The sequence below is a fragment of the Musca autumnalis genome, unplaced genomic scaffold, assembly GCF_047663935.1.
Source record: "Musca autumnalis isolate F117 unplaced genomic scaffold, ASM4766393v1 scaffold_342, whole genome shotgun sequence".
In the NCBI taxonomy this organism is placed as follows: domain Eukaryota; kingdom Metazoa; phylum Arthropoda; class Insecta; order Diptera; family Muscidae; genus Musca; species Musca autumnalis.
The window spans coordinates 15,403-28,165 of record NW_027411914.1 but is presented as its reverse complement, the minus strand read 5'-3'; the positions used below and the strand labels follow the sequence as shown (position 1 = coordinate 28,165).

General features: G+C 35.5%; 1 protein-coding gene across 1 annotated transcript; it reads left to right on the top strand.

Moving 5' to 3' along the window:
* Positions 1-7,933: 7,933 nt before the first annotated feature.
* LOC141400522 (uncharacterized) lies at positions 7,934-10,999 on the top strand. The gene is made up of 2 exons (XM_073979722.1): positions 7,934-9,314; positions 9,370-10,999. Exons 1-2 carry the CDS (start codon positions 8,490-8,492, stop codon positions 9,379-9,381), a joined length of 837 nt encoding a protein of 278 aa, XP_073835823.1. The 5' UTR covers positions 7,934-8,489; the 3' UTR covers positions 9,382-10,999.
* Positions 11,000-12,763: the final 1,764 nt, after the last annotated feature.

Sequence of the window (12,763 nt, the reverse complement as noted above, 5' to 3'; positions counted from 1 at the left end):
TTAAAGCCAATATCTCTGTTTCTTTAAGAGGTATATCAAAAGCAAAACCTGGCAAGGAAAGTAGAAAATATCACATTTACAACGATGTAAAGTAGGTTATCGTAGGTGGTCAAATAGCAGAGATATGGCAATAGTCGATAATGCATCCCATTTTCCGATTTTTTTGTAATCACGCTACAGGTCGCAATATTGATCGGATCGTTACGAAATTTTGGGGGTTAATGGGGGTCCCAAAGAGAAAGAAGCCTATTGATTTTGATTATGGTCGCATAATATTCAGGGGTAGGAATGGGCAAACACTTATTTGGAGAAAGGTCAACGTTTTATTTCAAAGACATTATCTCTGTATCTTTAAGAGGTATATCAAAAGCAAAACCTGGCAAGGAAAGTAGAAAATATCACCTTTACAAGGATGTAAAGCAGTTTTTCGTAGGTGGTTAAATAGCAGAGATATGGCAATAGTAGATAATGCATCCCATTTTCCGATTTTTTTGTAATCACGCTACAGGTCGCAATTTTGATCGGATCGCCACGAATTTTTTGGGAGTTGATGCGGGTCCCACAGAGGAAGAAGCCTATTGATTTTGGTGATAGTCGGATAATATTTAGGGGTCGGAATGGGGAAAAACTCATTTGGAGACAAATTCAAAGTTTTATTCTTTGTGAATATATCGGCTTCTAGTAGGGGTATTCCAACGGCAAAGCCTGTCAATGGAAGAAGAAAATATTACCTTTACATTGGTGTAAAGCAGGTTGGCGAAGGTGGTCAAACAAGGGAGATACCACAATAGTCGGTAATGCATCCAATTCTTCCATTTTTTGCAATCAAGCTACAGGTCGTAATTTTGATCGGATGGTCACGAAATTTTGGTTGCTTATGGGGGTCCCAGAGAGAAAGAGGCATATTATTTTTTGTGGTAGTCGGATTATATTCCCTAAAAGAAATGTTTACCAGTGAAAAGTTTATGCACAGGGGTAGTGGTGTAGGGTATCACATGGTCGGCCCCGTCCCGACTATAGCCTTTGCTCACTTGTTTATAGAATATATTTCTCCAAATGCACTTTATAATTTAATCTCACCCAATGATTACTGTCCTTAATGAAATGTTAAACGTATCACCACATTTAATTTTAACACTCCTACAGTCCATTAAAATGTTTTCGATGTCGATTTACCAAGCTTTAATTATGTCATAATGATAACAACTTCGAAACAAAAAGAAAAAACAACAAAAAGTGAACATGAAATTCAACGGACTTTGAATGTGAAGGAAACCATGTTGGGGCCAACGAAACAAAATAATATGACAATAACTGTTTAAAAGATAAGATGAAAATAAAACAGCGCATTATATGTAGGATATCCTGATACAAGGAACACCTTGACCATATTGATGACAATAATATTCACTTTAACGATTATTAGCCTTTAAGAATGCTGGCTGAATGCATGCAACATTGCTTCGTCGCGGTCGTTGTAGTCTTTGTTGTCGTTGAATTTTCCGTTTTACAATTCTTACCAAAATGTCATTATGTCAGTTTGTTAAACACAATATATTTTTGTTGTGCAGGTGGGCAAATAATTTCTCATTGTCCAAGTACTTTCGTTGTAAATTTTTAGCAAACAACAACATTATTGCAATTGTGTACTAGAGTGTTTTGCGGAGAGAAGACAAGGAAATTATTTAATGAGCTTTATGAAATATGGTAAGTTAAGTAGACCTCTTGAGGCCTTTTGTAGCCTGAAGATTTTTTTGCGGTAAGATCATTTTAGACGGAGGATTATTTGAACGTTCGACAGAAAACCTTTTGAGGATATCTATGGACAAAATTCCTCTTAAGGTATACTACAGACAACCTCTTGATGTCTTCTATAGACATAAGACCTCTTGAGTTCTTCTATATAGAGAAGACCTCATGAGTTCTTCTATAGAGAGAAGACCTCCTGTGGTCTTCCATAGACAGACGACCTCTTGAGGTCTTCTATAGTTAGACATTATTAAGGTCCTCTACAAGGAAAAGATCTCTTGAAGACCGAGAAGACCTTTGAGGGCTCTACAGAAAAAAGATTTTTTTCCAACGAGCAGTTCGGGGTTTAACTAGTTTGTATGTATGGATTCAAAGAACCTCCTTAATATATTTTTAAACATTCCAAATTTTTAAGTGAATATTAATGATTCGTAGTTAAAGAAATAAAGGGAAGGATAACAAAGGAGTCTGTAGAAAACGAAAGCTAAGGACCGTCTTTTATATCTTCTTCTGTAAAAATGTGTTATTACTTAATTATTATGGAGCGAATTCACAGTTATAGCATGTCGATAAAAAATCTATGTCGTAATGATGTCTTCCTTTTTATAAAGTGTCACATTGCTCGACACTGTTTCAGGTATTCTAAATGGAAAATGTTCTAATGTGGTCTCAAATGCTTTCTGTTGTCCTGAGGATTTTTAATGAGTACTTTTGAAGAACAAGTGCACCAGAAAACGTGGATTTTTAAATATTATTTTTTTTCAGGGACCATCTACCACAAAACTTAGATTCATAAAGAATATATCTAATGACTCAATCACTACAAAACGTGAATTTAAAAAAAAAATCAAGGACCCTTCCAACACAAAACGTAGATTTTTAAAGAATATTCTTCAAACGTAGATTTTTAATGAATATTTTTTCAAGGACCTACTCAACACAAAATTGAATTTTTAAAGAATGATTTTTTCAAGGACACATCTGCCAGAAAACGTGAATTTTTTAAGAATATTTCTTTTTTAAGGACTCATCCACCAATAAACTTGACTTTTTAAAGAAAACCTTTTTTTGTGGTGGATAGGTTCTTGAAAAATATCCTTTAGAAATAAAGTTTTGTGGTGGATGGGGTCTTTGAAAAATTATTCTTGGCGTGCTTGAAAAATTATTCTTGGCGTGCTTGAAAAATTATTGTTTAAAAATCTACGTCCTTCAAAATCTTTTCTTTAAAAATACAAGTTTGTTGTGGATGAAGTCTTTAAAACAATATTCTTTAAAATTAAATTATATTCTCTCCACTCAAGCAATTGAAAATTAAATTATATTCTTTGAAAATCAACGTTTTGTGGTGACTGGGTCCTTGAAAAATATTCTTTAAAAATTTATTTTTTTTGGTGGATGGGTCCAAGATTTTCCTGACTGTGGACTGTTTTTGAACAAACCCATCCCTTTTAACCCCTGTCCCTTTGCCAAATATTTTCACCACATTTCATCCAATTATCATCATTAAAACTTTTTTAGTTGTTGCTGTCCCGCACTTTACCGTGATTGTTTGAGAGAATGTTTCTATATTCTGAAATTAGTGGTAATTATTTTAAATCGTCACGATTTCTGCTATCCTCAAACCACAATTCTTGATGTTATCCCAAAAGTCATCGCCGCCACAACCATCACCAACCGAACAATTGATTTTAGTGTTTGACTGTGCGTACCGCGGCAAACAACCAAAATCCTTTTGCACAATCTGCGAACGTTTTTATTTTCATGGAAAATTTATTCGTCCGCATGTAACCGCCAAACTACCGCAATGGCTAGAATAAAATCACTGTCTCTTGTTCAACAACAATAAGGACAAAAAACAACTACCATGATTACAATGCCAATGAGGCTAACTATTTGGGTGGAGGGCATATTTATATTCTGTTGCTTACTGTTCTAGTCTACTTTTTTGCCCATGCTGTTGACTGGGTCTTCTTTCGTCCTTTTAACCGATTTCGAAATTTTATTTCTATTTTATTTTAGTAGTTCGTTAATACTAAACTTGTTATTGTGTTTAAATTGATTTCAATTTTTCGCAGTCTTTTTTATATTATTGTTTCGATGTGGATGGTGATGATTTTGTGTGGATGGTCTACGGCGGGGAAGAGCGAGAGAGTTCTTGCACAGAAATAATATTTCAATTGTAGTTGACGTTTTGTATTCATATTCCTGTTGTATAATACTATACTACAAAATAATGTTTTTGCCAATGAACACTTCGATTTATTTGCTATAATAAAATAAAAAGATTGTAGCTATTGTGCGAATGACATTGTTTTCGTTTGCAAACAATTTATGTATTCTTATCTTCAGGATATGTATAAAATTTATTGATAACTTTATGAAAAATGTATAAAAACTAAAATTATGTCAAAAACAGTTGAACTTCTACTAGCATAAAAAATAATAAGTAAGATAGGGCAATAGTCGGACGGGGCCGACCACATGATACCCTACACCACTAACCCTGGGTACTAGTTTTCCACGGAATTTATTTTATATGACTTATCTATAAATTGGTAAAAATTTCTCATCGATTGGACAATAAATTTTAAATTTGGCCTTTAGAGCTATTGTGTAAATTCACCTTTAGCCAACGTGGCACTGGCAATCTGAAAATCAAAACAAAGCTAATCATTATAGGGGTGTGCCTAAAAAAATCCGACATGGATTTTTTAAACCCACCCTTATGATAACATACCAGAGATATAGCGACATTACTGGAAAAGTTAGATGGTATTTTCCTTATTTTATAATGGATAGACGGAATGCTTCTTAAACAAAACAAAATTAAATTTGTATTAAGGAACAATAAATAAGCCTTTATAATAGCTTTCGGCGATTTTTACGGAACGGACCAATATTATTAATTTTGCCCAAAGGGGGCACAAAAACGTCAAAACCCCATACACCATTGTAATTTACCTCAATTTAAAAACTGGGAAATTCTCTATCATGACTAAAAAAATGTCTATGATGGCTGCGACATTTTGTAACATGCAAGTTAAATATATTTCCTTACAAACAAGAAAAAAACAATAAAGGGACCCATTTACATATATCTTAGACAGTAGTGTCGTTATCTACATGATGTAATTTGCATCAAGACAGAGGTCAAGGATTGGTCTTCAAGTTTTGTATCCGTCATTTCCAGAATATGTCCCGCAGAAATCAAATTATGATATTTTCGACAAAAGTTATGGTCGATTTCACTCGCAAAATACTATCTGATCATTATCCAAAAATATCTGTATCTTTTTGACTCCAATGGAAAGTTTAAAAATTCGTCTTCCGAACATGATTTACGGGGCGGAATGTATCTTCCAGGAATATGTATATAAAACATTTTACCAATTAACCTGGTCAATATCATATGATCATTATGTTGAATTGCAAGCTTATTTTTCATTGTAAATCCAGATAGGACTATTATTGTGGCTAAAAAATCGTGTAAACATTTAGTTTTTGGATAATTTCATCCCCTTAATATTTTGCTAAAAAAATGTTGTGAAAAATGGGCGGACACACATCTCAAAATCGCTTTATCTCGTCGAGATATGAATTTTGGTATGCTACATGAGGGCCTACAACGAATATTTCGCCGTGCTACATGACATTTCCAAAAGAAAAACAAACTTATAATAAATACCCTTTCCACGTGGTGTGTAGTTTATAACAAAATCGTAATATCAGATACTAAACGTAGGTACCTTAGGTATTATATTAGAGCAGTAACGGTATACATAAAGGACATATTATTTTCTATAAGAGCATCCATTTGCCTTCCATAAATAGACCTATTAACCGGGATAACACATTCCCTTGTATTAGAATAACTTAGCTGACATTATTTTCTCCCATAAGAAGATAAAATGGTCTTTGAGTAAGCACATTGATAATACGTTAGACGGCGTTATCAATAATTACCAACTAATAATTTTCTATTAGAATGCTAATTTTTCTTTTGATATTGTTTTAACCGTTACCCACAATTTTGTTAGTCCTGTATCAATGTTGCACTGCTACAAGTGTTCTAGGCACTTTTCCGCTTTGCCCACCTAGTAGCCTGTTGACTTCAAGAATAACTTCCCTAACTCATAGGATACAAGGATTAACACTAAGATGCTACTCACATGCATTTGCTAGTCTCATCTCCTCTTCTGGGTTAATTCGGTCTAATTTCGACCAGCACAAATGTAACGGGCGACAGGAGCTTTGAAGTTGTCAAGGAAACTTGTTTTAACTATTGGAAGATCTGAGGGAAATGGCTGGTCTCCGAAGGGGTGATTGAAAATTATTTGTACCCGTGCAGATCAGGTTTCGGTGCTTCAGTCGGGTGGTCTGTTAATGGAGGCGATAAGAGGGAGGTATTCTGAGCCAAGCGAAATGACGGGCTGCCATGATACCCCATTTGTCAGACCGGGTGCGACAAAGATTATGACTGTGACAATCTCCTATTATTCTCGTTTAATCTTCTTCATTCACCGTACAAAATATTATGTTATTCATTTGCTTGGCCAACGCTGCACCACACATTATGAAACTATACCTCGGCAGTCCATCACTTTATTACATTTTGTAGTAATAGTTTCGAAATTTCGAGTACCTAGTTACAGAATTTTTTTCTTCGATCTAATTCTCCTTCAGAATCATTTAATACTTCTCCAACTACGGTATATCTAAATTACCTTGGACCTCATGTGCGTATGATTTATATGTTTATTTTCTTTTCACAATTTTCATACGCCACAACGTACCAAATATTCAATCCCTTTAAGTACAACCAAACAAATCATTAAATATGTAACTCATAAAATAGATTTTCGTATTAAAATTAACTATGAATTTTATAGCCCATAGCAACGCATAAGCAAAGACTCATTAAAATTTTTAAATATACAGATCAACACAAAGTTATGGAAAATTTTTTGAAAAAAATATTTAAAAAAATGTTATGATATACCAACAACAACAGCTTTCAAGTTGGGAATAAAAACTACAGTAAACAAGCAAAGCTGTATATTTTCGTTCTCGTTTTCATTTCAAAGTTACGTCCCCTTTTCATTGCACTAGCCTTGTTATATTTGAGTTGTCTATATATTTTCAGTTTAAGCATCTTTTTGTGCTGGTTTCATTTCATCTTTTTTCGCCCTCATATTAAGAGAGAAGGGATTTTACATTGTTTCCATGTCAAAGTTAGTGACATTTTGAAAGCTCGTGGAAGAGTCCAAAGTTTTTGTAAACTGTTATTAAAAAATCCGTTTTATCATAGTAAAATACAATCTCATATAAAGGCAGAAAACAGTTGTGAGCGGCAAAGCATTATTTTCAAACTGAAACAATCCGAATCGTACGTCCCTATCCGAGCCTGAGCATTTGTGGATGGATAACCCTATGAAAAAAATCAGAAAGTCGTCATAGGTGATCTCCTTAATAAAAGAGATCATTAAAGATCCGCAAAAGTTGAAAGTTCCTTAAAGTTGAGAATATGAGTCGTGGTGGCCAGAGATGGGCTGTAAAAAATTATAGGTTTTGGACAAAAATAATCTGATAGAATATTTGGTTTCTTAAAATCAAATTTTATAAATTTTATTACTCATTTTCTCTTATCTAAGGAAACAGTGTTAAATGCAACAACCTTAGCACAACCTAGAACATCGATTGTAGAGCGTGCGATGGCGTTTGTTAGTTAGTGGTAGCATAAAAACAAAATCGAAAAGCGTCTGTTCGTGCTGCGGTGTTCCTTTGTTGCTGCGTGCAGCTGTGTAAATAATAGAGTTGTGCCAAAGGAACTATATGGAACTATATAGTGTAGCATGCTAGTCATTACTCTTTACTCTTTAACATACTGTAAATATGTCTAGTCTCTAAGCACCTAGAATGTAAGAAACCAGTTTAGTCGTTAATTCCTCACTCTCCTACGAGAGCAAGGGTGGGTGCGTTGTTGTGTGGGCGTTGATGGCTGCCTAACAACCATGACGGATTGAAAAGAGTTAGTTCTAAACGAGACACACAACACCGCAGCCGCGCTTACGCTAAGAAATAAAGAACAAATAACCAAACAATTAAACCACTAAAGTGTTTTAAGAAATAAAGGAGAAAAAATAATCAAACAACTAAACCACCACAGTGTTTTGATCTGCAGAAACAGCGGGTATACCACAATCTCAGAAGTGGGCGTACGAATTTTTTTTGTGCCTACAAAAGAATTAATAAATAAGCGAATAAGTTGCTGCTGACAAGATTTTCCCTTCGGCCAATACATTAAAAATGGAAGGTCAAAAGCTACGTGTTGATGCAGAAATGACGACAACTACAGAAGGTGATGATAGAAATGCAGACAATGTAACGCTACGATCAAAAAAAATTATTGTGCCGTTGTTGGTGGACAGCGAGGAGGAACAAAGTGCGACATTAGAAGTTCAGACAAAAGTACAGTCCACGGTTGCGGTACAAAAAGAAAAATTTGAAGAAGACAAGAAATTAGAAAAATCTACAGATGACGATATTCCAGAAAAAAGTGGCGAAAACACAACACAAAAAAGTACCGATAGCCCTTCGAAAAAAACAAATTTACAGTTACCGACAAAACAATGCACCCAAAAAGATGAAATGAAGGTCAAATCAAAAATTACAGACGGCGCGTTCGGCGACATAGATTTGCAGCTACCCAAAAAAATACCGAACAAGACACAACAACAAAGATGAGAGAAAAAGAAATGGAGTTATTAAAACGAGAAAACGAGCTACTGAAAAAGGAAAAAGAAATGCTGGTAAGAGAAAACAACTTATTGAAGTTACTCTCCGGTAACAACAACGACAACGTGCAGACAACAGAGGGCAACGTTTCTTTGATGTTAGTGAGCAATTTTTTGCCTGAGTTTGATGGCACCACCGATGCAGAATTTTGGATAACCCAACTTAGAGACTTGCAACAGTCATACAAACTCTCCGATGAGATGTTGCGGGCGCTCTTTGCAAAAAAAATAGTGGGCAGACCGCTAACCTGGCTACATACGCGCCGCAACACATTTAAGGAAACGGTAGGAGAAATGTTTGAACAATTTTGTTTGATGTTTGGTTCAAACGAGAGTAAACTGGAGTTGAGGAAAAAATTTGAACGTCGCGTGTGGAAGACCGACGAAAATTTCACCGACTATTGTAATGACAAAATAAAGTTGGCGAGCAAATTAAAACTCGAAGAGGATGAACTACTGGAGTACGTGGTTGAGGGCATTCCAAACATTCAGCTGCGACGTCAGACGGTAATGCAGCAGTATAAGAGCGTTACTGATTTGTGCAAAGCCCTGGCTGCGATTACGCTGCCGAGAGTGAGTGATGCTGGCCGCGCTGCGCCTGCCGCCAAGTTGGATGTCAGATGCTACAACTGCAATAGTGTAGGCCATTATGCGGCCGACTGCAGCAAGCCTCGGCGACAACCGGGAACCTGCTACGCCTGCGGCGGCGACGACCACACAGTAGCTCACTGCGAAAAGAACAAAAAGAAGAATGCAATGGAGAATATTTACGTAAGATATTTTAGTTATGCTTTTAATTCCAGACATAATTTTAAATTTTATTTAGAAAGCCTCATAGATACCGGTAGCTCAATAAGTTTGGTTAGAGAAGACGTGTTGCCACATGGAACTAAAATTTTCCCCTTACAAGATACAGCCTATTACGGCTTTAATTTTTCAAAATTAAAAACAATTGGATTCTGTATTTCTTTTTTAATATTACAAAATAAATGTTTTGAACTTAAAATGATAGTGGTCGATAGTTCTTCAATGAAATATGCAGTATTGTTGGGCCGAGACTTTTTAGATATAACAAATAGCAAATTAATGCTATTTGGTTTAGAAACAAGTTCAGTAGACTGTCAAAACATTATGCCACAACAAAAATTACAGACTACTTTATGCTCCACCAATTTGTGTGAAGAACAAAATTTTATGAATCAGTTACTACAAATTGATGTTTCAAATAATTATGAAGATTTCGATTTGAAGATAGGTACAAACATTCCGCAGCAAGTTTCAGATGAGTTAAAGACGTTATTCAAACAAAATTATGCAGATGTTAAACAGCCACATTTGCCAGAGATACGGTGTGAGATGAAGTTAGTTCTACAAAACCCAAAACCCTTCAATTGCCCCCCAAGACGACTTTCTTATGCGGAGAAGCAAGAGTTACAGAAATTGTTGGACGACTATTTGGACAAAGAGATAATCAGGCCTAGTGAATCAGAGTATGCTTCACCCATTGTGTTAGTTAGAAAAAAAACCGGAGACATGCGTATGTGTGTAGATTTCCGAAGTTTAAATAAAATTACAGCAAAGCACAATTATCCGATCCCTTTGATCGACGACCTTTTAGAAAGTTTAGCGAATAAAAAACTTTTCACAAAGTTAGACCTTAAAAATGGTTTCCATCATGTGTTTATGAGCGAAGACTCTATAAAATATACGGCGTTCATCACGCCCTTAGGACAATACGAATTTTTACGCATGCCGTTTGGACTGAAAAACGCTCCATCGGTATTTCAGATGTTTATAAACAATGTTTTTAAAGATTTAATAAAAAAGGGGATGTTGTGATATATTTAGACGACATTATGATTGCCACTGTGGATGTTGAGCGACATTTAGAAATTATTGGAGAGGTAATGCGTAGGTTAGTGAAAAACAAGTTGCAGTTACGATTAGACAAGTGCGAATTTTTACGCGACAATATAAAATATTTAGGTTATATAGTTGACTCACAAGGGGTACGAGCTGACGACAGAGGTTTAGAAGCTATAAGAAACTTCCCTATACCGAACAAAATACGGTCTGTGCAAAGCTTTTTGGGTTTGTGCTCGTATTTTAGACGCTTCATAAAAGATTTTTCGATTTTAGCTAAACCACTTTATGACTTAACGAGAAAGGATAGAGAATTTATTTTTGGAAAATTAGAGTTAGATACGTTTGAATTGTTGAAGACAAAACTTTTGGAATCACCTGTGTTAGCTTTGTATGATCCGTCCGCAGAAACTGAACTCCATAGCGACGCAAGCGCAATAGGTTTCGGTGCTATTTTGATGCAGAGACGGGATGATAAGAAGTGGCACCCAGTGTTTTATTTTTCGAAAAGAGCAACTGACGCTGAATCAAAATTTCACAGTTATGAACTAGAAACTTTAGCAATAGTTTATGCGCTCCGTAGATTTCGAGTATATTTATTCCGCAAAACGTTTAAAATAATCACTGACTGTAATTCGTTAACCCTAACTCTCAATAAAAGGGAATTAAACCCTAGAATTGCCAGGTGGGCCTTAGAATTACAAAATTTCGATTATACAGTACAACACAGAGAGGGACGGCGAATGCAACATGTAGATGCACTAAGTCGCTCATTAGATATTATGATTGTAGAAACCAATTCTTTCGAAGAAAATTTGATCATTGCTCAAAATAAAGATCCCGACATTGTCGAAATAAAAAACAAGTTACAGACGTCCGACCATAAATATTATGAGATGAGAAATGGCGTGTTATACAGAAAACTCAAAACGGGAAAATTGCTTTTTGTAGTTCCTGCTCAAATGGAGACACATATTTTGTTTAGGTACCATGATGAAATGGGACATATCGGCATTAACAAAGTTACAGAACTAATAAATAAAACTTACTGGTTTCCTCACATAAACAACAAGGTTAAAGACCACATTCAAAACTGTTTAAAATGCATAGTTTTTTCCCCTAAAAGTCCGAAACCAACAAAACCTTTCGAAATGGTACATATAGATCACTACGGCCCAGTAGATAGAGACAGTTCTAAGAAACACATATTTGTAGTCATCGATTCTTGTTCCAAATTTGTGAAGTTATACCCCACAAAAACTACAGCAACCAAGGAAGTAATAAATGCGTTAAGTGAATATTTCAGGTATTACAGCCGACCGCGATACATCGTTTCCGACAGAGGGTCGTGTTTCACTTCGAACGATTTCAAAAAATTCTTAGAGGATAACGATATCCAACATATTAAAATAGCTACGTTTTCACCAGAAGCAAATGGTCAGGTAGAACGGGTTAACAGAAACCTAGGCCCAATGATCGCAAAACTCATAGATACAGAAACCAATATCACTTGGGTAAAAACGATAGAAACTGTAGAATTTGCGCATAACAATTCTTGTCACAGGATGATCAATGAACATCCCAGTGTAATGCTGTTTGGTGTAAACCAACGAGGGAAAATTTCAGACCGAATTCGAGAAAATATTGAGTGCGAAGAAGTTAGAGATTTGAATTTAATTAGACAAAATGCAGATAGGAGACAACGTACCGCACAACAATACAATAAAAATTATACAGACCCTAGGAGAAAGCAACCGACACTGTACAAACAGGGTGATTATGTGGTGATAAAAAATATTGATGCTACGATAGGGACGTCTAAAAAATTTACGCCGAAATTTAAGGGCCCATTCGTTGTGACAGAAGTATTACCAAATGATCGTTATGTTTTACAAGACGTAGAAGGTTTTCAGCAAAGCAGAATACCTTACAAAGGTATTTGGGCGGCACATAATCTATATATATAAATGAGCTTGGTGATAAGTGATTGACTGACTGACTGACTGACTGACTGACTCATCATCAACGCCCAGCCAAAACGGCTAAAGCTAGGAGCTTGAAATTTTACCAGTGGGTCACTGTTGATGCAAATGTGCGAGATAAGGCCGGGTTTTAGAAAATTCGTCCTGGAACCACAAAAAATAACAACAACAAAAATCCTTATTTTTCATTATTATTACGTACTTATGCAGTTAGTTGGCCCTCTGCAAGACATGTGTCAAATTAACAATGCTATAACTTCATGATACCGTAAACGATCACACATAATTTCAAATTTTGCAGTTTACTTCTAGGCGCACTTATTTTACCGTAAACCCTAAATAATAGAAAGACAAGACATTTGTTATCTTCCATTG

Excerpts from the sequence above, each read along its gene's own strand:
- LOC141400522 (XM_073979722.1), top strand. The coding sequence starts at position 8,490 with ATGAGAGAAAAAGAAATGGAGTTATTAAAACGAGAAAACGAGCTACTG.